We start from the raw sequence: 26,005 nt of genomic DNA on the forward strand, positions 1-26,005 counted from the left end.
TTAGTAGAAAACCGATTCCCAACCTTTGGAGTTTTAAAGGAAGCATTGGATGACCAAGTAGGCAAGGCCAGTAGGTGGCTTAAAAAAAGAGCACATGAGGTTAGGATCCAGAATCGGAGCCAAATTATATTAAAACTTGAGTTGTTTCTGCTAGTTCCCCTCAATGCTGGTCTAGCTAATTAAGTAGATCTTTGGGGGGATGGGGTGAGTTTCTGGGAGTAGGGTCACAAGGAAGCAGTAAGAAGCCTTAAAGAGATATTATGGATGAATGTTAAAATTATCTTGGCTTAGAAACAGAGAATAGTCTTTGGGTTTAATGAGGGTTTGGGAAACTGTTATACAAATTTAGGATTGTCTGGAAATAGGTAACTTTTCTGCCAATGAAATGTTTAATTTGTTATGAAGGGAGCTCTCCTTCCTGATTCCAGACCTTGCCTATGGTGAGGGAAGAAATGGAGTCACTGTATCTTTTGCATCTAAGCCTGCTTCAGTGTTGTAACACACAGATAACTAACAGCTCTCTGACCTTTAAGTTCCAAACAAAACAAAACCATACTAGAAAGATCTGGGACTGAATCTGTTATTGAACAGCCCATGTTTTTGTAAAGCAGGGCTTAACACAGAAATTCAAGTCCAAATTCTACCTCTGCCAGAAGCATCAATATGATATTGTGAGTTTCTATTCATTGAATCTCATTAAATCTTCATCAAATCTCAAGCCTCCTCATGATCTGTGCTTTCCTAAGCTTCTGTAACTTGAAGTATCAGCTGTGGGTGGTAGACGTTGCTTATGACATATTGAAATGCATTACATGAATTTTTGGAACAAAAAGCCACTATCCTCCCAAATATGCTCAACCAGTCCAGTTATCACTAATCCAATATATTTTAATGCAAGAATTCTGGTGTGGTTTGAATTCTCCATGTGTTAGGATAAAAGCTCAAAGTGATTTTTTTATTATGTACTTGGACTCTGAAATAAAAAAGAGTAGGTAAGTGTATTCTCTAGCTCTGATATTCACCACTATTGTAGTAATGAGTAATTTTTAGCACATTTACATTCTTTAGCCAAACCTGTTGCTAAGCAACACAGTAATTTCTAAGTAGTTTCTTAATTTAGTTAACTGAAACATAACTGTGCCTTACCTTCATTGTGCCTTCTTCTGAGAGGCATCCTTACCCCACCCAGCCCTGAATCACTGAAGTGGATCCTAATGTTTTGGAGACGGTGGCTTTACCTTTATTCCTACTCCCATTTTGCCCATAGGAACACTTTCTGGGAAGTGCTTTAAGAGCAAAAACATAAGCTAGGTATCCTGTACCAGAACGTGATGTATCTATGAGATGGTCAAATGAATTGGACCCAAAGGACAATAAACGTTTATTGTCCCCCTTCAGGATCTGTGGACCATTCATGAATAGAAGCATTTAGCTGAAAAGGAAATGTGAAACATAACTCAGAAGTATGCTGATGAATAAAACTTTGGTCTACTGAAAAGTAACAAATCTGAAACCGGAAGTTGGATTTGTTACCCAACTGCGATACAAAAAAGAAGATTTTATGGTTTTGTTTTACTTTCTCAAAGATACATTTTAGTGTAATTCCAACTGAAGTGTTTTTCAACAGAAGCCATTTACTCTGAGAAATATACCTTCAATAGGATTGCTTTATAGATGGAGGAAATAGGAAAGAACAATGTAGTACAAGTACCTACTTCATCAAACCCTCTTCACAGTTTCTGGATGGAAGGTTATCTAGATATAAAAACTTCTAAACCAGCTATACCTAAAAACTGAAATTTGAGACACACTGAAATTTAACCTGCTCTGCAGAGTCATTTTGCCTTATAAGTTAGGGGTATGGCCATCAGTTGAAATAACTGGATGGCCAATGGATTGTGTAGCCCATCTGGGAAAGAGCCCACCTGTACTGTCCTTCAGGTAAACAGAGACCTTGCTAACAGCTGATGGCTAACTCAAGAGGTAGATTTTGGATAACTATTGGTGTTGACTTCTTAGTGTTTTGTCTTGCTGGGAAAAAACACCAAGAGCATGGTATCCACTCGTGTTCAGTGGTTTGTAGAGTTTTGGCAGCTCCCTTCTGTGGGTCTGGCTTGGAAGCCCGGAGATGGGTTTTGTAATTTCACTTTTAGACTGAGGTTGAAAAGAGGTGGTTTCTCTCTTTTGCTTTTAAACACAGCAAATGTTTAAAGTTGCTCGCCCCTAGGTTGCAAATTCTACAGCTCTAAATGAAAATGGAGAAGTAATTTGTAACCTTTGTTTTCTCTTCTCAGGGACATCGTTCTTAGAATCATCACCATCTATCCAAATGATGACTTTGGGTCCCCCTCCCCCTGCCCCATGGCTACATTTCTCTCCCACTTCCAAAAAGAATTCTTCCTGTCTTGTTTGATGAAATGGGGAAAATACAGTAAAAGGAATCATATTTTTACTAGCCACCTTTCCACACCACTACTTGAGTTATCACTGCAGGCAGGTCATCTGCCTCCCAAAGCGGGCTGGCTATGTCTTTTCATGCCTTTTAGGTAAGATACCTGCTCATTCTGTTTCTCTAGGAACTCTAGGTGTTCAAGCTGGACTTTTTTCAATTGATCCATTTCTTTGGACTGCTTCATTGCGAGCTGTAAAAAAGAAAAATTCTGATAAACTTTGGGTTGTAATCTGAAAACTTACGGATGAGGTATGACTGTTAAGTTTACAATTTAACTGAGGGAGACATTTGTAAAAAAAAAAAAAAAAAAAAAAATCATGAAAAACAGTCTGAAAACTGGAAGAGTTTAAACCCATAATTATTACTGGGAAGATCTTTCCTGCGAAAATCTTCTCAGAACATAATAGAGTATTTATGCACAATCAAAGCTTGGCTTCCTTTTCCATATAAAATGGTGCCAAATTAATATCGTCAAGATTTAAGTGATAGATTATCTAGCTCTCCAGGAGCAGACAAGAGAAGCTAGAATGTTTAATGTACAGAAAAATCAAATTAAGCAAATTAGCCAGAAGAGGTCTGATATCTAAGCATGAGTTATTGTATACAGTGCCAAGAAAATTACAAAATACTTACTCTTTTTCTTTCTTCCAGAAACTTTTTGGTGTTGCTGCTATTTAACTCCCTGACTCGCCTAAAAGTAATAGGTACAAGTAACAGTTGGCATGACATTGAATAGAATTAACATAATATCACATAAGAAAGCGTTATATTCTATTTAATTCTCTGGATGGGATTATCACTTTTCCTAATTTTTGTGGAATTTTCAAAGACATAATGTACAGAAAGAAATACAAACATCTTTGTACTGATCACTCAGATTAGTCAGTATTCATGTTTTGCCCTGCTTGTCTCATATTTTTAAAGGAAACAAAGTGTTACAGATATAATTAAAGCTCCTTTTGTATTTTTCCTGATTCCATTCCCCTCCTTTCTTTCTCTCCAGACATAACCACTCTTTTGAGTTGGGTGTGGACCTTCCCATCCATGTTTTAATATTTTTATTTCCTATGGATGTATCCATTTGTAATATATACAAATGCTTCTCAAATTTTCAGGTGCCTACAAATCAAATGGAGATACTGTCAATAACACAGATTGCTGGGTCCACCCCCAGAGGGTCTGATTCAGTGGGTCTGGAGTAGGGCCTGAGACTCTGCATTTCTAACAAGCGCCCAAGTGATGCTGCTGGTCTCTATTGCTCTGTGTGTTTTCCAAATTTACCTAAATGGTAACCTATTCTGGGTTTCTTCCTATAACTTATTACTTAGCCTAGTTTCTAGAGCTACAACTGTGTTTCAAGCTATTCCATTACTTTCATCTGTTGTATGGATTTTTTCCATTTATGAAGAGAATACAATATTTCCAGTTTGCCAGTAATGACAAATAGGTTGTTTCCAAACAATGCTCCAATGATCTAGTGCATAGGGCCCCATAATGCTTGACATATCTGTTGACTCAATAAATGTAGGGCATATCTTGTGCACACGAGCAAGGATTTCTCTAAGGTATATGCCTAGATTTGCAGGTTGGTGGGGGAATGAACAGCTTCATCTTTACTCCAAAGCACCTGTCCTTATTTGCATTCGCAACCAGGGTCTGAATGCTACCTTTTCTTCAGGTCTTTGCCCACTCTTGGTATCGTAAGACATTGACTTCTGCGTCAATTAGTTTTATGAAGTGGCATCATTACCAGTGAGGCTAGAGTGCTTTTCATGACTGAACAGACCTATAACAGATTGAATTTCTCTAACAGCTATGGGTCTATTCAGGTTTTCTCCTTCCTTTTCAGTCAGTTTTGGATATTAATATTTTTCTAGGCAATTGTCCATTCCCTTTATGTAGTCTTCATTTTAAAAAATATTAATTAGATCTGCAGTCATTTCTCCTTTTTATCCCTAATATTACTAACCTGTGCTCTTCTGCTGCTTGAGCAGTCTTGCTGGAGGTTCACTGATTTTATTTTTTTCAAATAGTAAGCTTTTGTTTTTGTGGATATTCTTCATTGCTTTTTGTTTTCTACTTCGGAACTTTTTGCTTTTTTATTTCTCCCCATTCGAGATCTTTGGGTTCACTCTGTATTTCTAACTTTATACTCTCTTGAGTGTTTAACTCACTAGTTTGCATTTATTTTAAAAAGTATATACACCTAGGGACACCTGTGTGCCTCAGTCGGTTAAGCGTCTGACTCTTGATTTCAGCTAAGGTCAGGATCTCAGAGTTGTGAGATCGAGCCCTGCGTTGGGCTCCACACTGGGCATGGAGCCTGCTTAACATTCTCTCTCTCCTTCTGCCCCTCCGCACCCCACTTGCACTCTCTCACTAAAAAAAAAAAAGTTTGTAATTTTCACTCTAAATATCATGTTAGCTACCTTCTTTTTTTTAGGGTGAAAACGTTTAAGATTTAAGATCTACTCTCTTAACAACTTTCAAGTATATAATACAGTACTGTTAACTATAGTCACCATTCCCAATATTAGATCTCTGGAACTTAGTCCTCTTATAACTGGAAGTCTGTCCCCTTTAACATTTTCCCCTTTCTGCACTCCCTTAATTCCTGAAACCCACCATTTTACTCTGTTTCTAAATGAAATCATACATTATTTGTCTTTCTCTGGCTTATTTCACTTAGCATTATGCCCTCAAGGTCCATCGATGTCATAGATGCCAAGCTTTCCTTTTTTAATAGCTGGATAATATTCCGCTCTGTGTGTGTGTGTGTGTGTGTATGCAGACATAAAGTGGCATTTTCTTTATCCATTCATCCATTGATGGGCACTGAGGTTATTTCCATGTCTTGGCTAGTTGAATAATGCTGCAATGAACATGGGGGTGCAGATATTGCTTTGGTATAGTGATTTCATTTCCTTCAGATAGATACCCAGAAGTGGGGTTGTAAGATTATATGGTATTTCTATTTTTAATTTTTGAAAGAACCTCCATATTGTTTTTTTATAGTGGCTGCACCAATTTACATGGCCCCAACAAAGCAGAAAGGTCCTCTTTTCTCTACATCCTCACCAACACTTGTTCCATTTCTTATATTTTTGATAAATAGCCATTCTAACAGTTATGAGGTTTTATTTCATTGTGGTTTTGATTTGCATCTCCCTAATGATTAGGGATCTTGAACATTTTCCATGTACCTGTTGGCCATTTGTATGTTTTCTTTGGAAAAATGTCTACTTAGGTCCTCTGCCCATTTTAAAATCAGATCATTTTGTTGTTATTGAGTTGTATGAGTTTCTTATTTGGATATTAATCCCTGATACATGGTTTACAAATATTTTTTTCCCATTCTGTAGGTTGCCTCTTCATTTTGTTGATTGTTTCTTTTGCTGTGTGCTTTAGCTACCTTCTATACATGGATAGACAGTACTTGCATGGTGGTTCAGTTTTAAATATTGCATAATCTCTGTTGAAATGTCCTCTTTGACTCGGGAATAAAAGTGTCAGCTTCTATACGTCTTTCTAAGCTATCTGATTATAACTTTTAAAATTTTATTTCTCAGTACTTTGTTAAAGTGGACACACATACATGATGTTTGTGTTTAGAAGGTAACCATTTTGCACACAGAAATTATTTTAAAAACCAGCCATTTGTAGACGTTTTAGACACCTACCATGGAGACGAAGTCAAAACAAAACAATTAACAAAGTTTTTAAGTTATCAGTAACTTAGAGTTCAAGATAATTTGACCTCAACTGGGCTGAAGTCCACTTTGTAACATACTTGAAAAAAATGATAAAGAGCTGTTTAATGATTAACACATTTATCCTACTGAATTCTGTATTTTACTTCGGGGAATCTAAAATAGTTCAAACTGATGAGGTTTTATCATGGCTGGAATATTTTACGTTTTTGAGCTAAAGCAGATAATGTCATTTCCACATATATAAGGCCTTTAAACACAGTTTCTTGTCTGAGAATAAACAAACAAGAACCACAACAGGATGGTGCAAAGAAGTAATGATTAAATTGAGTAGTAATTTCCCTAGATGCTCCATGTTGACTGGGAAATTTCTCGGCCAACATTTTAAAAAGTCAATTCATTTCCAAGTCCAATTATTGTGGAATTCCATATCCTATTGATGACCCATTCCCAATTGTACTTAATTCAACAACACTTCTGCATGAAAATGCACTGGATGGTATTATGTTTCATATTTTATCATATTTCATGTTTAACATCTTTATTAATAAATTGAGTTGTGCTTTAAAAAAAAATCAGTGAAATTGAGGTAGTTGGATAGCAGTTCTCACCATGTTCAAAACAAAGAGGCAACATCAGGTATCCAGTAAGCCTCCGTAAAAGACCACGTAGACAGGGAGACCGTGAAACATAGGTGCTTTCCTTTGCAGCTGCAAAGTTCTCCAACAGCTCAGCCTATAGCTAAGTGAGAGCTGAGTGCCTTGAAGCCCTCAACATGCTCATGTCTCAGTCCCAAGAGCTAATCTTCACTTGGCTCTATATTTTAGGATCACTGAGAATCAAGTGCTCTCAACTCCCTCTCTTGGGTAACACGACTCCTGATGAACTCTCAAATCCCCTTCACCGCCTTTGCCTAAAGGGCTTGCACCTGGAACCTCCTCTGGAGATAACACACACCTTCCGCTAGCCCCAGGTGGCAAATGGCTGACCAACACGGAAGTACAAAAGCTAGATGCCCTTGGTTCAAAGAGATTGGTGGTGCAGCTTATCCTCCAGGGCTTGCGATCAGGCTGAAGAGGGACTGTAGCTGAGACCAATAAACCTTTGCTCAGTCACTGCCTTGAACCCTTCCTGCTTCCCCTATTCCTCTCTCTGAAGATCCCTTCCTCAGTAAATCACATGCACCCAAGTTCCTGTCTTGGTCTCTGTTTCTTAAAAACTCAGCCTAACATAAGGTCAAACCAGAAAACCTGGGGACTTTTGAGATGATCCCTGGGGTCAGGGACAGCACCAAGCAAATCAAAGAAAGAAGACTGCCTTCCTACAGGCTGCTAGTCAGAACCATCCCATCCAGAATGGGCCCATACCTGAGCAGGTGAGATGCTTGTAGGATGACCCAATGGAATGTGGGAAGGATATTTTGCCATATTTTATGCCATTTGGTTTGTAGATGAGCACACATATACTGAACGTACATTTATTTTACTGGTAGTAGTGAACAATCAGAAGACAAGTGTTTTATAGCAACAACAATAAATCTTCATAGCGGTTATAACAGCAGAATTCATAGCCAACACTCATAGGGATTATGAGTAGTGTGTGTATATGCACATAAACGTTGTGTTTGTTTATGCCTCAGCCAATGCTCCATCCCCACAGTGAGCACTCTCAGGCTTACCTTTCCCGTTCTGCTTTGTTCTTGATAGATTTATCTTGGCTGATGGCTTTGCTGTTTTCCATAGAAATCTTAGCCTGGTGTGCTCGCATTTCCTTGCTTTCCCTAAATATTAAAAGTAAACAAATGGGGGTTGGGGGGAATGGAGAGTTAGTGTTTAGTGGGTACAAAGTTTCAATGGGGGAAGATAAAAAAGTCCTGGAGATGGATGGTGGTGATGGCTACACAACAGTGTGAGTGTACTGATTGCCACACACTTTTAAAAATGGTTAAAATGGGGGCGCCTGGGTGGCTCAGTCAGTTAAGCGTCTGCCTTCGGCTCAGGTCATGATCCCAGAGTCCTGGGCTCGAGTCCTGCATCGGGCTCCTTGCTCAGGGAGGAGCCTGCTTCTCCTTCTCCCTCTCCTCCTGCTCCTTCTCTCTCTCTCTCGCTATCTCTCAAATCTTTAAAAAGTGAAAATGGCAAATTTTATGTTATGGATATTTATAATAAAAAAATAAATTCGGGCGCCTGGGTGGCTCAGTTGGTTAAGCAACTGCCTTCGGCTCAGGTCATGATCCTGGAGTCCCGGGATCGAGTCCCACATCGGGCTCCCTGCTCAGCAGGGGGTCTGCTTCTCCCTGTGCCCTCTTCCCTCTCATGCTCTCTGTCTCTCATTCTCTCTCTCTCAAATAAATAAATAAAATCTTTAAAAAAATAAAAAATAAAAATAAATAAATAAATAAATAAATTCTACATATAACAACAGAACTAGGTTCACTTTTCCCCCCACTATCATCGAGTTATTTTGTATCCTGTGAAAAGGAGGGAAAGAGCCCCAATCCATGAGAAGCAGAGGTGGGTCACCTACTAGGGAAGTGACCATGATGAACTGGGATGAAGAGTCATTACATTTGTCCATAAAAATATAAAGATTTTCCAGCTTTGCCCTACATTTCTTGGGATCAGATGGCCTGGAGGAGAGAGAGAGAGGATGTTCTGACCCTCACAAGTGACCTTCATGTTCTATGACAGCTCATGGGAATGAAGGGAACTGAGTAGTTTCAGATAAGCATGGGTTTTAGGGGGAAAAAAGGATGTTTACATTAGGCCCCTGGATCCCTGCATGTGCTGGAATGTCTGTGTGCTCATGAGAAAGACTCATAGATTATTTACTTGTACATTAAAGGTATACATTTTAGAGCACTGAAATGAGTATTATTAGCAAAGAATTTTTTCTGGAACCTATAGAGGTCTCCTTGAAACCTTGCCTGGAAATGAGTGACCAAGGAGTCAGGTAGTCTAAGTGGTATCTGCACTGTATCAAAAGAGATGGACAACACTGAGCCCACAGAGGTAGGAATATGCATAGAAACTCCTGGGTCCAAGAAAATGGCTCTCAAGTTGTTCCTTCAGTTAGTGTTAGTCAACTGACCATTACTTTATTCATTCATTCAACAAACATGGCTCAATGACCAAATGTGGCTGACCAGTCTTAAGAGGGCAAGATTTTTTTTTAACCAAGAGCTGTGATCGTGAGGAAGACACACAACCACAGGGTGCTTGAGAAAAAGCCCAAATGCTGTTGTTACTTGGAAAAATGCCCCGGCCGTGCACTTATTTTTTAAGCTAAACTAGTAATTAGATTATGTTCTCTTCAGATAACTTCCTAAGCAACGCAAGAATTAGTTTACTTTCTTTTTTCCTTTTGAACAATGCTTACTGTTGAGGGCTAACTTTTTTCTTTATTCAACGACAAGAAAGAGGAGAGAGGAGCACCTCATCCTGTGAAGTATCTTTGGGGAAGGAGGGATGCTTACAATCTGGTACCGCGGTAGCGGTCAAAGACAGAGTGGTGAGCAGACATTTTTGTGTACCGAATCAAGAGCATCTTGCAAGGCAAAAAAGAAAAGATCACTCCTAATCCTATACAACTTCATAGAATATTTTAGAATGGACAGGGTACAGACCACTGACCTCCAGCAAACTTAGCACGGTCTACCTCATTTCGTTGCCTTGAATGAGAATTGGGCAACGATGGCAAGATGCTTCACATTCCTACGGCCGGATCCATCACTCCAAAACCAGGCTGGGAATTCATGAACGTGCCCAGATAATTTATGCAGTTAGCATTTAAACACTTTTTTGTTTGCTTTGTTTGTACAATGCTTCAATTTTCTACTCTTTTGTGTGTATCAACAGACCATAACAGTGGCATATCAGAGGCACGGCGAGCAAGCTGTAAAGGCTGTGATAAAAGGATGTAATTGACATCGACACTCTTCTGCTGGGGGCGGGGGCGGGGGAGTCTAGCTCATCATTTGCAGAATTTTAAATGTAATATTCAATTCATAAACCGATACTTCTTTGCTGTTTCTTGATTAGGCCTATCTTTCTAAAATTTCTAGAAGTCCTAATCATGTAAAGAAGGATCTCACCACATTTAGCCACTGAGTGATCAGATCCAATCTGATCGAGGAGCTTAACTGGTTGGTCTTCGTCTCCTTCTGTGTCCTCTCTCCTAAGAGGCTCCAGGCCGTCTTCCAAAGCCCAGTGTTGGCCCTAACACTCCCTGAAGCCTCCATGTGAAGCCTCCTGTGAAGCTACTAGGGAGGCAGCAGAGTTCCTTTGGGCTGTGCTTTTTAGTATGCATCGTATACTATTTGTAATTCAACTTCATTTTTCATGTGAGTGCTAAGACCTTGCCAACACTTGAAAGCACTTCGATGGCAGAGGCCATTGCTTATAGTTCGTGTTGCTCACCTCAACCGTACAACGTGATACACCTAACAGCTCAGTGTTATTACAAAATTAGGAGTTCCCTCTGGAGAAGGCGCACTTGCCTACCTGTCATGGGACAGTTTCAGCTGCTGGGTTTGCTGCTCATGGGCATTGATCAGTAGCTTTCTCAGGAGCTCACACTGCTGGCTGAGGTGCAGGTCCCGGATTTCTTGCTCCTCAGCACTGTGGGTGTTAATCATTTCTGACCACTCCTTTGTGTGCTGGGCCACTATCTCTTTGACCTGTGTGGAGGAAAAGGGGATGGTGCCACTTGGAACTCTCACAGATCAGGTTTGAACTGAAAACACAGTCTCCATCGTGCATTTCAAATCCCACCCACCAATTTAGCTGGTGAATCAGCAGACACTCCAACTGCAAAAAATATGTACTAATCCAGGGGACTCAGGAAGTCCTAGCTTCTTAAAATAATCAATTGCTTTGGTTCTAAATATTCAGCCATGACCTATGATTTCACTGCTTAACTTGTCCGTGTTTCCTTTTGTCTGGACTCTGGGCTCCTTATGGATTCTCTCAGCTTCTCCTCATCTCCTCATGCTTTTCCTGCTTCACATCCACATGGCCACAGGTCTGAATGGAGAAGCCCTAGGTTCTCTTTATCGCTGGATTATGACTCATTGTGTCAACCCTACCAGATGTTGGGGTAGAAAGTCTTCCCCTCCCTATATCCATGCTCTTTGCAGTGTGGTTCTGTACCCTTCCTCATCAAGATCTAGCATCCATTTCTCCACCTCCTTAAAATTGGCTGCCCTCAGGACTTGTTTTAGCCACGAGACAGTAGCAAATGTGGTGCAAGCAGTAGTTTGGAAAATGCTCCCTCTTTTGCTGTCTGGAATCCCAAGGCTGCCTTGGGACAGAGCCTGTGCTAGCCTGCTGGAGGATGAGAGGTCATACAGGAAAAACCAACCAGCCGCCAGCTACCGACCTGGTGTCTGAGTACAGCCATCGATCCCAGCTGATGGCAGACACACGAGTGAGCCCTAATCACAATCCCAAGAACTACCCAACTGAGGAGAGCCCAAATTCTGACCCACTCAATTGTAAGGTAAGGGGCACCTGGGTGGCTCAGTTGGTTGGGCGGCTGCCTTCAGCTTGGGTCATGGTCCTGGAGTCCCGGGATCGAGCCCCGTGTCGGGCTCCCTGCTCAGCGGGGAGTCTGCTTCTCCCTCTGACCCTCCTCCCTCTCATGCTCTCTGTCTCTCATTCTCTCTCTCTCAAATAAATAAATAAAATCTTAAAAAAAAAAATAATTGTAAGGTAATTACTGGGAGGTATCTTAAGTCACTAAATTTTGACCCAGTGTACTGTGCAGCAAACTGATACCATGGCCAAGGTTTCTACTTTCCTATCTGTGCAAAGCTTCTAGAAGTCATGGCATGGTGCACGGACATTAATTCTCAAACATTCCAGTTAAGAAGAGAGGGAGTGAAGAACAACTCTCGAAAACACATGGCTTCCTGCCTTTGTAACTTCACACGATGGACTCAAAACACATAGCACCGAGGAGAACCTCCATTTGAACCGTGTGGCTCGCCCGTGTAGGCAGCAGGGCCACGGGGCGGATGACAGAGCTGCATGGAGACACAGGGAGGCTGGCTGGTTTGACCAAAAGCTAGAGTTGGGAGTTTTAAGAGTACCACCCCTCCTCTGTAACTATTATTGCTAGAAGAATTCTTTGCATTCTTGACTGGAACTTAGTGCTCAGTTCCCCAAAAGCCCGCAAACTAATAAATCTCCCAAGTTCCTATTTTCTTGTGTTTTGGGGGAAATATGAGTAATTGGGCTCATCTCCTAGAATGTCAGCTCTTGATTTTTTTCCCCATCCTAAACTTCCACAGCAAAGTTAGAATGGAATAAATATCAAAGAGTTACTAACAACCCTCAGGTTGGGTGGGTTTTTTGTTCTATGTTTAATGTTACTTCTCTAGAGAAGCATGTTCTGTATTTTATATAGTATTTGTCCTGTTTCACTTGATGCCCCAGAGGCAGGAGGCAGGCAGCATAGACAGACTATATGCATATTTCTACATATGAAGGAAAAGCTGTTCCAGGAAATGGCCCTTCCCAAAGCCAGTGAGTCTGGAACAAATGGGAATGACGATGTCTCTTGACTTCCCAGACCAGCCCCAGGTTACTGTTATTTCTGATTTATGTTAGGTAAGGCATCTAAAAAATTACAAAGTATCTTCTGCAAGTTCCTGCTGTAAAAATAGGCATTTTCTTACCTTAGATTTGTGATCTGATGTCAGCGTCTGAATTTTAATTTCGGTTTCTTTTTTCATTTCGAGACAATTACTTCCCCTGAAAATGGAAAATCATAAACATGTGCCAGATGTTAGATATCTTCCCATTCCCATGGGCCCTTGCTCCAAAGCTTTCTAATGAAGACAATTTGTTCATCAAACATGGGACGCCATGGCTCATTGGGCAACATCAGTATTTCTAGTAATAGATGTACACCTTACAAAACATCCACATCGTGATTACTCAATTCAACCACTACACAAAGAGACACTTCACATCTAACAATGATTTCATTGTGAAGGGTCTGTTGTCAGAGTTTCCATTTTGGTTCCTGCTTTTCTTGAGGCTAATTTTTCATTTATTCAATAAAATATTATTGGAGATAATAACTAGAAAAGAGGTCCTCAGCCTGGAAGTGAATTTTTAAATTCTTTCTGGTTATAAAGCCAGATTTTTGTCTTTTACACATGCCAGCAAGGCAGAAAATAGCATTTCTTGGCATCATAGGGCAATTTTTGCTTCTTATTCCATTGTGACTAGGAAATACATACGAGGCAATTTCCCAGCAACCATTACTGCTTATTTCAGTGATAATTTTTCCCTTTTGGAATATCTGTAGCATTGCTGAAACCAGAACAGGTCCCAAGCTTCTGTCTTCAGCATATACGCTCTGATGTATTATGGCCTAAGTGAGAATGCTTCATTATCTTATTGAGAACGTCTCTGAGAAAAGCATTATTCTAAAAATGCTAGGACTCTCATCAAATCTATTACTTCTCAAGGGCTGGCACCAAGGATGCTCTCCCTTCAGTCTGTTACTTGAAGAACTTGTGGCATCACAGAAACATCCCCCTGGCTTAATTCTAGACAAAAATCTTTTATAGTAAATGCACTGATGGGGTTTATTTAACAGTCTTATCTGTTGGCATAAGCTAAAGATTCTTCTAATATTAAAAATTGAGATTGCATTTTTTTTCCCCACAAGTGCATCAAACTTATTTTCTGGCTATGCAAAAGGATTTCTGTAATTTCAAAAGTTCCCAACTTTAGCTTGTCCTTCCTTCTCCCCCCGCCATTCACCTTAAAGATACCCGAGTGGAAAACACATGAGGGACATAGTTACGGTGTCATCAACCAATGGCTGTCCAACTGGAATAAAGCTCCTCTTTTCTACTTCAATCCCTGCCTTCAGTTGAATGAGTCTCTCATTTTCCAGGAAAAATTTTTAATGGGATGAAAACACAGTCAAGACTAAGTTCTGCCTTGACCTAAGCAGTTAACTGAACTGTGGGGAAAGACAAAATATAAAAAGGCAAAAAGCTTCCAGAAGGAAATAAAGAGCCATTACCCCTTCTTCTTCATGGCCTTCTCTAGGATCTTCTCATGCGTCGACTTCTCTTTGTCATACTGTGCCACAATTTTGTCAACTTGTGTGCAGTGCAACTTCTGCATCGTGCTATGCTCCTGAATGAGAAGAATCTGCCGTCACAAGTTGGGCTCTTCCAGGGTGGCTGACAAACTTTATCTATGTTGGGCTGGCACGATTCTCAACAGCTTTCCCAGAACCAAGGTTTGGAAATTGAGGAGTAACCAACTCTGAGAAGCGGAAGGACTTCCAATCTCCCGCCCAACACAAGAGTTTCTTGTACAGGGGTATCCCCAACAAGGGAGTGTCTAGCCTCAGCCTGAAGAACATGCCCACCTCAAAAGGCATCCCTGCCCACTACTGGGCAGCACCAATCATCCCAAAGTCCTCTCTTCGACACATACATGTTCTCCCCAGAACTTCTACCCACTCGTCTTTGTTCTGTTGGAGACGCCTAAGTAGTCCACAGCCCCTACCACACACTGGTTCTCAAATACCCAAGTTCAGCTACCACAGTTTCCCTCTTTCACATGCTAAGTATAACTATTCACATGTGACGTGGTTTCTAAACACCCAGCACGTTTTTGGAAGGTCTTAAATACCATCGCTAAACAGTGAGAATTGCCAGTGTGGTTGTCCCTGTCCGCTGACTTCAAATCCCCATCATACCTTTAGGAGTCGTGGAGCAGGGTGGTGCTGGGTGGGGAGATTCTCAGGACAGGAACTGACAATGCGGACAACAGCGTGGTCCAAGGTGATGCTACCTGGCTGTGGATTTGGGGTCAGGGAATCGTATGGAACAGTATCTTGCTTAATTTGTGGTTGGAAGGCCTCATAAATCTAGCCACATTCCCAATATGTGTGCACTTTGTGTTATAAACACATTTCAGCCAGGGCTTTTGCAATGTGGTAGATTGGGTTAAGGGCATGGGTTCTTTAGGCTTAAATCCTGGGGCAACTCATCTAGCCTCTCGATCTGTTCATCTTTGTAACTGGGAGAGCGATACCTAGTTCACAAGGTTGTTAGGACTAAAAGTAAATAATCATTTCAAATGCCTGCTACACCTTATTCAAAATATAGTAACATGTTCATATTATTCAATATCCATGATAACATACAGAGAGTGACTTGGGATAAGAGAGCAAGTAGAATGATTAAATAAATAAACCTTCCCTCCACACTGAATCATCTGCCTCAGGAATCAACACATTAACATCTCATTATTTGAATGGATTTAACTACTCTTGTATTGTGTGGACAACAACGAGCCTACTAAAATGTCCTACTAATAGTCTTCCTTTTAAGATTTAAAGGCATCACGCCTGCCCAGCCCAAGTGTTAATTTTCCTGGGCAAATAAGGGACTCTATGCAAGTGCAGATTCAAACAGATTAGAATAATCTTTCCTGTGTGATCTTTCTGCTTTCCTGTTTCTTGCAAGTATTGGGAGGGAGGGTGGAGAAGATTGTTCTTTAAATAGCCTAGTGCAGCACAAGAAAAGGAAAGGATTTGAGGCTTGGAAGTACGCTATTTCTTAAGGAAATATTCTGGTGAATCTTATTAACCCAATTAGAGATGAGGAATGAGGCTGTTTGTGACGAAAGGCGTTCACGATGGATTCCAGTAGGTTAAGATATTCTCTATGAAGGCAGGGCAAGTCTTTGTTCAGAGGTACATGACGCAAAACTTGGTTCATAGCAGGTGCTCATTAAATATTTGTTGTACAAATGAAAAAATAGCAAGGGAAAACAGCAGGAGCACTTGGATTCTGGTCTTAGCTCAGTCAATAATTAGCCAAGTGGGGCCTTGTGAAACTTATATAAATCTTTCCAGCCCTCACCTTCTTTCTTAGAAAAACTGAACAAGATCCATTTGCCCAACCTCATTCATGGGCTGGTTATGAGCTGCAAAATTACCGAATGTATGCAGGAATAATATGGAAAATTAGGGGGTACCTAGGTGGCTCCGTCGGTTAAGCATCTGCCTTCAGCTCAGGTCATGATCCCGGGGTCCTGGGATCGAGCCCTGCATCAGGCTCCCTGCTCAGCGGGGAGCATGCTTCTCCCTCTCCCTCTGCCCCTCTCCCTGCTTGTGCTCTCGCTCTCTCTCAAATGAATAAATCTTTAAAAAAATATATGGAAAATTAGAAGCACATTGAATCGAAATGATTACTGTTAATACAAATAACAAAGTTGGTCTTGAAAAAGTATCTCTGTTTCTCTCTATGTGCTCAGAATGATTCCTGTGTGGTAGGAAGTGGTCACTAAAGTGTGTTAGGATAATCTGGTTTCCAGACACCACTTCTCCATTCACGAAGGAACGGGCTCCTAATTATGTGATGGTGGTGAAGCCTCAGCTTCCTGGAGTGTAAAACAGAGGAGCCAGGAAATGGTCTCTCTGTCCATTTTAACTCAGAAAAAGCCTATCATTGGTTCTATTCTTTGGTCCTTAATTAAATCATGAGACACTACCAAAGAGGCATACATTTTTTTCATTCATTCAGGTCAAGAGTACCAAAATTAGATGTGTTGACTGAAAAGGCGATCTTAGTTGGGTTATTTTTGGGGAGAATACATATACAGTCTTTAGCAGAATTTATAGGTTTCTTATTGGAGTTAAGAGTAAATTCAGCTTCTTTTGGGACAGACTTCTGCTGCAATTCATTCTTGTGACTGATGCAGCGTGGGCGTGAATGATGTGGGCGTGAGTGACTGCACCACAGATATTGCTGAAAAATTGCAGTAAGGCATGTTTGCTCAGCATGCAACTCTGAGGTCACCAGTAAGCTGCCTCTGTGGGTGGCTGCCTTCTCTCTTCCTAACAGAGTTATGGGTCTGGCACTGAGGTCTTACCATTAATTACAATTGATGAGTTTAACAGCAGTCTTGATGTTATCAGCTAAATTGTTTGCATAGCAAAGAACAAATTTTCCATCAGTAGCTTTACTGAAATGCCAAATATTGGTCGGTTTCTCAGGCATTTCACTGGACTCATCTGATGGTGATGCTGCAAACCGGTGGCCCCAGGGATGCATCCAGCCTACAGGTGTAGGATTTCTCCCTCCTCTACATGGTATTTGGAGAGAAGACTGAACTAGGGACCAATATTTAAAGATCTGGAAGTTCATATAAGATTTCAGATTTTATGAATCCCCTTTCGAGAATGAAGCTGGCCCATGGACTCTCAAGGCACCAGTGGTGGGGAGCTAAGTCTGATTTGCCTTTTGGATGGGAATGAATGCTCTTCTGCTCTGTCTAACCAACTTCTTTCATTTACTTATTTGGTCCCTGTAGGCATTTAAGTTGTAATTGTTCTTCTAACATGTTATTGGGGATACTTACCCAACTTTGGGTTTTATTTGCTCTAGGGATTTGACCACATCAGACAATTGAAAAGTATGCCCATTTCTTACTGAAAGAAACTCCAGTGCTGGACGCCAGTGAGTCATGCATTAGGGGAGATTACTGTTGCTTAGTTCTGCTTTTGCTCTCTCTCATCTAATCGACACTTGAAAGCCATTCCCCCTAGTTTCCATTTCAAATTAGAGAGGTGGTTCTAGAAAGTGAGAGACACATAGGAGTCTGATTGCCAGCTGCCCTCACAGGGTCAAAAGCAATGGCCAATGACCACTGCCAACTGCCAAATTCTAGGTATGTTAACTCGCAGCCCAATCTCACTGGGGCTGACATGGTCATTATCCCTGACTTTTCTGCTTGGTATCCTAAAAGCAGCTCACACACCTATTTCTGTGTCCCTCTTGCAGAGGGCAGATCCTCGTACACCACAATTCCTCCTCACCCTGTAGCTAACCAAGGTTGGAAAGATGATTTCTTTGGCATAATACATCTGTGTCTTAAGCCACTGGGATTTAGCTCTTGGATTCTCTCCTTCCCTGTAGGTCTAAGCAGTGGCATTACTTACCTAGGCTGATGTGTGAGAGCTGAGAGTGCCCTACAGTCATAATATGGACTGAGTAAGAGTCTCTGCTCTCAGCTGCCAACTGCTAAGGTGGATGGCTTGGATGCTGTGGTTGGGAGGATACAGCCTGGGCCAGGTTCCCTTCTCGGTAGGTTACTTTATAACCCAAGGCCTTAGGGTGGCAAATCTTAGCCCCATCTTAGGGTTGTAAGGTGTTGTTTCACAGAAAGGCTGGGGGTATTTATTCTCATTATTGCTTGACAACAGGTCAAAATCTGTTTTTGTAAGGAGGCCTCATCCTCAGCTTGCAGGAAATTACAGGGACTTCCACTAAGGGGTCAAGGGACATAATAGAGTACCAAGTAATAATCCTAAAGAAACAATTCTCAAAATGTAATGTGTGCAGGAGAGGTGCTTACTTAAATTTATTTCCTAGACCTCTTCTTGGAGATTATAATTAAGTCTCAGATGCAAGAATATGCATTTTTTTACAAAGCCTCCACCTCTTGGTTCAAGGATCATATGTTGAAAAAGTCCCAAAGGAAACCAAGATATTTGTGTTCTAATAGAATTACGACTGGTTTTAAAAACCTTTTACTAAGACCATCAAGAAGATGTGAGAAAGAAAAATCAATGTGGGAAAACTCAGAGGTAATGCGGTAGAGTGGTTAGGAGTGTGAATTTCACTATGGGTATTTACCCAAAGAAAACACTAATTCCAAAAGATATATGGAGCTTTGTAGTTACAACAGCCAAGATGTAGAAGCAGTGCAGGTGTCCCCTGATAGACACATGGATAGGAAGTTGCGGTGTGTGTATATGTACACACAATCACACACATATCTAAAATGGAATATTATGCAGCCATAAAAAAGGATGAGAGCATCCCATTTGCAACAACATGGATGGACCCAGAGAGTATTATGGTAAGTGAAGTAACTCAGAGAAAGACAAATACCAAATGATTCCACTCATATGTGGGATCTAAAAAAACCAAAGCCAAAAGAAGAAACAAACAAAAAGCAGAATCAGACGTATAAATACAGACTGATGGTTCCAGAGGAGAAGGGAGTTGGCAGGTGGGCAAAATGAGAGAAGGGGACTGGGAGATACAGGCTTCCAGTCATGGAATGAACAGGTCACAGGAATAAAAAGTACAGCATAAGGGATATAGTCAATGGTATTGTAACAGCATCATATGGTAACAGATGCAGCCACACTTGTGGTGAGCACAGCACGGTGTACAAACTTGTCAAATCCCTACGTTGCACACCCGGAACTTAACATTGTATGTCAACTATACTAAAAAAAAAAAAAAAAAAAAAAAAAAAATCTTGAGTTCTGGAGTCAGAATTTAATTCACATCCTGACTCCACCATTTAAAACCTAGGTGATTTAGTCAAGGTGTGTTCTTTTAAGCATAAATTATCTCACCTGACAAATGGTTGGTAGATGTTTTACAAAAATGGCCACAATTCTCTCTCTCTGTATCCACTCTCTCCATCCCCCCTACTTAGTGATGTGACTTTGTGGCTCCTCTTGTCAAGAAGTAGAGTCCTCAGACCTTGAATCTGGATCGGCCTGATGGTTTGCTTTCGCCAGGAAAACGAGGCGGAAGTGATTAGGTACCATTCTGAGCTGAGGCCTCAACATGCTTCTGCTTGGTCTCTTGAAACCCTACCAGGTGAATAACTAGCTCACCTGAAGATGAGAGGCCACATAAAGCAGCGAGAAGTGGCTCAGCAGAGGCCTTCCTACATCAGCCAGCACCCCCATCTGCCCACCACTGGCCAAACTGGTGACCCCCAAAATCGTCAGTTAATAAATGGGCTGCTGTCTGAAGTCACTACACTTGCGGGTAGTTTGAGAAAAATAGGGGAACTTCTATCCAGAACTCTTAACTGATACAAGTTAATATAATGGTAGGGCTCTTTTATATAATTGTTACAAGAATACCTGAGTGCTTAAGTAAACCTCAATATATATTTAGTCTTACCATTTTAAAAGTATTTAAAAGAAAAAAATCAGTGTTAGGATAAACAAGTTCAAATGGCGGTAAGGCACTAAGTGTCCTATGTTAAGAGATACACATCCTTCCACGCTCCTTCACTCGTTTTCCCTTTTTCATTTTGAAAGACAAGTGTGTTCGTAGAGTAGGCCTCAGTATGGATTTGGCAAATAAAATATTCATGTAAATCCTTCATCTTAGAAGATAGTTCAGATGAGACCATGGAAAATATTAGGGAGATATTATAGACTGAAAAATTACAGAAAGTTTATAGACAGAAGCTCTAATTATTTGAAATTATTTGGGAAACCCTTGGGTAGTTGAAATAGATGAAATGCATTTTTAATGAACAGTGATAATGTGGTGAGTTGTAAAAGGTGTTTGTTAGACGTAAGCAAATGAGGCCCATTACCAGCATTAGCTAATTATATGGCTCTAGGCAAGGGATTCACCTCTTTTCCATTTTATTAATTTCTGGACAGTGTTACTTAGGCTTCAGGGATATTGTGAGGAGTTGAGAATGTACACAAAATGTGTAACACAAGGGTGCCTGGGTGGCTCAGTTAAGTATCTGACTTTTTTTTTTTTAAGATTTTTATTTATTTGACAGAGAGAGCACAAGCAGGGGGAGTGGCAGGCAGAGGGAGAAGCAGGCTTCCCACTGAGCAGGGGGAGCCCGATGTGGGACTTGATCCCAGGACCCCAGGATCATGACCTGAGCTGAAGGCAGTCGCTTAACCAACTGAGCCACCCAGGTGCCCTAGCATCTGACTCTTGATTTCGGCTCAGGTCATGATCTCAGGGTCATGGGATTGAGCCCTGAGTTGGGCTCTGCACTGGGTATGGAGCCTACTTAAGATTCTCTTTCTCTCTCCCTCTGCTACCCCCCCAAAATGTGTAACACAAAACTGGCACTAAATAAATGTTAGCCTTATTAATAGTTTTATGATAGGAACACTATAGAGCTACCCTATGAGCCAGAAATTGCAATACTAGGTATTTACCCAAAGGATAAAAACATAGTGATCCAAAGGGGCATCTGCACCCCAAAGTTTATAGCGGCAACATCCACAATAGCCGAACTATGGAAAGAGCTCAGATGTCCATTGAGAAATGAATGGATAAAGACGACATGGTCTATATATACAATGGAATATTACTCAGCCACCAAAAAAATGAAATCTTACATTTGCAACGATGTAGGTGGAAATAGAGGGTATTAGCTGAGCAAAAGAAGTCAATCAGAGAAAGACAATTATATGATTTCACTCATGTGGAATTTAACAAACAAAACAGGATCATAGAGGAAGAGAGGGAAAAATAAGACAAAAACAGAGAGGGAGACAAACCCTAAGAGACTCTTAACTACAGGAAACAAACTGAGGGTTGCTGTATGGGAGGTCGGTGGGGGCAAGGAGTAACTGGGTGATGGGCATTAAGGAAGGCACTTGGACTAATGAGCACCGGGTGTTGTATGCAACTGATGAATCACTGAACTCTACCTCTGAAACTAATAATACACTAGATGCTAAGTAATTGAATTAAAAAAAACAGGAAAAAAACCCCACAAAAAACACTATAGAATTCCGAATTCATAAATTATACTGCCAAAGCCATCTGAATAAAGTGGGTCTCCTGTGTATTTAATGTGGAGGAAGGGATTCATTCGTAAGCTCATAATCACGCAGTTGTAATGGGAACTTCGGTAGTGCATGAGGGTCTGAAAAAGCAGCTATGAAATGCATTGTCCTGCTCAGAAATACTCCTGAAAAGCTCTCTGAAAAGCAACAGGCAAGCACGGCACATTTTACAAGGGCAATTTTCTCGGTTGTTTGACCTAAGGAATCTTGAACACTTCCTCCAAAAATGGCACACTAAAGCTGTTCTGAGAGTCCACACAAATGCAGATAGTTGGATTTAGGGAGATTTAAAATCTCCTTTTAGGTATTGGTTCTACTGTCATGTGGGGCTCCAAGAAGCTCGTTTGTTTTCTACAAAGGAAAGCAACATGGATTCTCTCAGCCATCCGGGATCTACTGGTTATTAAACATGCACGAAGAAATGGGATCGGCTGAATGAAGTGCAGTGGTGTCTGAGGTGCAGGGGAAGATCTACCAAGGCCAGCTCTAAATTATGTCACAGAAAAGTAATTTTCCACCTATTAAAGGACTGAATGTTTCTGTTCCCCCTCCAAATTCCTATGTTGAAGCCCTCATTCCCAATGAGATGAAATTTGGAGGTGGGGCCTTTGGGGGGTGACTAGGTCATGAGGGTAGTGTCCTCAGGGACGGGATCAGTCCCGTAGAAGAAGGGACATGAGAGAAATGATGGCTCTCTCCACCATGTGAGGACATAGCAAGGAGGCTCTTTGAAATCCAGGAAGGGGGCTCTCATGAGGCATGGATCCTGCTGCACCTTGACCTTGGGACATCCAGCCTCCAGACTCTATGAAATAAATGTTTGTTGTTTAAGCCTCCTGGTCTATACCAGTTTGTTACAGTGGCCCAAGCTGATGAAGACACCATCTTTGTTTGCCACTTTTCTGATAAAGCAGATGGTCCTGTTTGCCAACCTGAGTCAGCTTGGAATCAAAGGTTCAGATGAAGAAATCAACAGATAACTCTGCTCTGTAGTATGTAGGTCAAGTTCTCAAGAATCGAGGACCATTCCTTAGCAGCTGTACAGATAACAAGTGTATGGATACCATCCAAACTCGATGGGGATTTTCGTAACATCCCATGGGCTACCACTGCATTTGATGTAACAAGGTGAACTTGTCTACTTACCAAAGCATCTGATGTCCTTCACAGAATAATGCAGTAAGGGTATGGGTGCCAGACACAGGTGGTTTGGGTTCAAATTCTCGCTTTGCTGCTTTCCAGTGTGGAGACAATAGTTCAACCACTTAACCTCCCTAATCATCAATTTCTTCATTTCACATGCAAAATGGGGACTTAAATAGAGTTTGCTTTCTAGGGTGGAGAGTATTAAATGAGACAAATGTGAAGTGCTGAGCACAGCATCTGGAAAATACTGAGCAGGTAAAAATTCTAGCCGCTATCATTGTTATTTTTGTTGTTGGTCACAGTATAGGTTTCCTGGTTGTGCCTCAAGGAAATACTTAATGAGGGTAAGGTCAAAAGTTGGAAGTTTCCATGGAGCCCACAGGCCATGGAGATGCCTGCCTCAGTGACAGAGATCAAAGTTCAATGGAAGGAAGATCTGGGGGACGCTGTCTTGCCATGTGGGTACCAAGTCCATCCCTCTAATCAAAGTCAGGTAAGTTGCCTTTTCTCCCTCTTTTCTGTTGCCTTTCCATATTCTAGGTTTTTGCCAGTGACCAACAAAATTGAAAGCACTGCGTTAAGCAGCTCTCTCTCCAACAGTCCCACACTTCTAAAAATCTGTGGCAAGAGTCCCCTATGGGCAATAAAAAGGAATTCCATTAAATGGACTTATTCATGAAATTTAGGAGCAAAGAGTCTGTGGAGTTACCTCTAGATCAGCAAATCCAGCTATCAGTTCAATAATACAGGGAATATTACTAGGCCAAGATTAGGCTGAGTTTCTCAAAGGAGCACCAATTGTTAAATTGGGGCCATGAGCCCTGCAGTTTAATATCTGGAGTGATTCAGAGAGATATCACTCAAGTCTGGCTCTGCAGGGCATGCTTTAGTTTGAAGACTGAGTCAGAGTACAAAGAAGTGGAACGCAAGATTAGTTTAAAAGAACTCCGAAGTCCTTTAAGAAATTTTCTCTTGCTCCTGTTGCCCTAAATGGATGAACCCACCCGTTACCCTTCCAGCCTCAGGGATTGTTGTGATCCATCTTGGGAAGGAAAGAGGTATTATGTTCTCCTCCTTTCCCTGTGAGGAGCGATGGGGAGCAGGATGATGCCTGAGTGTGGTGAAGTTTCCAACCCACACTAGAACTCCTGAGGCCAACCAGCTCTTATAATTTCTCATGATCACTGTCAAAAAAAACCTCTTCTTATGGGCGAAAAGGAAAAACAACTCTATTTCAGAAGTAGGCCACTGAGCAGAGTTTACATAATGGGGAAAGTGAGAGGAACCCTCTCTCCAGGAGCCGTGGGTAAGAAGTTCAGAGCTGGCTAGTACCTCCCTCCGTGCACTGTGTGTGGTAAAGGACTTGCAACCCAGGGGATGGAGGTGCCTCTACGCTAACTGAGACTATGAGCTGGTCTTCAAGAGTCTGGCTATGGCCTATTTATTTTTAGATAAAGTCCGATTATTAAACTATTTTTAAATGGGCGAGGCTTTGTTATCTTTTGAAAGAACTGTTAGAAATGCAGATTACAAATCAGTGACAGCCAATCCCAAATGGATTCTGTTTTTAAATATCATTTTCCAATCAGTGAAAATGAAGGTACTACTGTCCAGTTGGCTGGTGTCAGTTTCTAAGCCATGTTTTTGCCTGTGAGGAATCCACTGGTCCATTACACAGAATAACAGCTTTTCATTAGAGAGCTAAAAGTAGAAAACAAACAAGCAAACAAAATCATACACACATACCTATGTAAGCACACTCAACACATCATACCTTTGCATGTTTCTTCTTTAAAGAATTTAGTTCCTTCTGTTGTTTCTTTAAATGCTTCAGGTAAGCCTGTGGAAGAAACAAAGAGGGTCCCAAATCAGTGTTTTGTAGCCACAATGAATACATCTGGTGAGAAACAAAAATATATTGGTGTCACCAATATGTGTCATATAAGAGTGCTTGCAAAATGATTGAGCAATTTTACCTTCATCTGCTTTAAATCTTCTATCCTTACTTGAGGGATAAGTTCGATACCTTAAAAAATATTAAATCACTGTATTAAAAATTTAGAGAGAATAGCAGATAATACAAAATTCACCATTTTGAAATCTCATCTAAAGACTTTGAAGCAGCTTTACATGTAATGTTCTAGATATAAGCATCTTAATTTCTTATTACAAAGCAATTAACTAGACACTTACTTGGCAGGCTTATTGTCTTAAGTCAAGTTCCTTACAAGTAGAACCTGAGCTGGAGTTGTGTGCGCACATGACTTACTGAGGGAAGGCTCTCAGGAGAAACCTCTAGGGAGTGAGAGAAGCAGAATAGGGCAGAGGAAGAAGGCAGGGTGCATTTCTAGCTGAAATCCACCCGGACCCTGCAGGGAGTTCGCTAGCATAAATGGCCATCCAAAAGTTGCTCCACCTTGAGGTAAGGAGACTGGGCTTTTGTAACCCCAGAATAGTCAGCCGATGGCTTCAGAGGTTGTACAAAACCCTCCAGGCATTTCCAGGCAAGGGAACTCCCACAGTCTGAGGGCAATCCTCTGAGAAAGTGGCAGTTGTGATTTACGATCAGCCAAAGGGGGGTGCCAACCCCACAAAGGAGATCTGATCAGGCACCACAGCATCTGTTAACATGACTTTTATCCTTGTATTTCAGGGCATAGCATACCAGTCAACTACCTCCCTCTTCATTGTCATCAAAGAATAAAACATTTTTTTTTTTCTCAGCTGTTTTCACCAAATGTAATTTTTAAGCAATAGGCTATTGAGCACAGCCATGCCTTCAACATACAGGAAATCCTGAAATCAAACCGTTAACAGGATGCTGTCAGGAGGACCCGGAGTCACATACTCAATTATCCTGCTACTGGAGTGATGCTAGGCCAGGTGTCGTCATGGCAACCAGAGTTGCAGGAGAATCCCCAAACATTTTCTGTTTGACTGCAGATTTTCATCTTAGACAAACAGGATGAATGTGTGCTCTGTGCTATAACTGATTTCCATTAGACTCCCAAAAGCTAGGTGTGAGATATTCAAGAAAGACAGGCCTCGAGTCCCAGGCTCTTGTTTT

At 41.2% G+C, this 26,005-nt stretch overlaps 1 protein-coding gene across 7 annotated transcripts in view; it reads right to left on the bottom strand.

The window, feature by feature from the left end:
- PLCB4 (phospholipase C beta 4) overlaps nt 1-26,005 on the bottom strand; it is a 407,599-nt gene that overhangs the window by 4,131 nt on the left and 377,463 nt on the right. For all 7 annotated transcript variants that reach the window (XM_078056950.1, XM_078056949.1, XM_078056943.1 and 4 more), the window contains 8 exons: nt 24,915-24,964; nt 24,713-24,778; nt 14,209-14,324; nt 12,842-12,917; nt 10,665-10,840; nt 7,841-7,942; nt 3,086-3,143; nt 2,556-2,642 (listed from right to left, as the gene is read on the bottom strand). In XM_078056950.1, coding sequence (XP_077913076.1) covers nt 2,556-2,642; nt 3,086-3,143; nt 7,841-7,942; nt 10,665-10,840; nt 12,842-12,917; nt 14,209-14,324; nt 24,713-24,778; nt 24,915-24,964 — 731 coding nt within the window. The remainder of the gene's footprint in view (nt 1-2,555; nt 2,643-3,085; nt 3,144-7,840; nt 7,943-10,664; nt 10,841-12,841; nt 12,918-14,208; nt 14,325-24,712; nt 24,779-24,914; nt 24,965-26,005) is intronic.

The sequence above is a fragment of the Halichoerus grypus genome, chromosome 10, assembly GCF_964656455.1.
Source record: "Halichoerus grypus chromosome 10, mHalGry1.hap1.1, whole genome shotgun sequence".
NCBI classification, from domain to species: Eukaryota; Metazoa; Chordata; class Mammalia; order Carnivora; family Phocidae; genus Halichoerus; species Halichoerus grypus.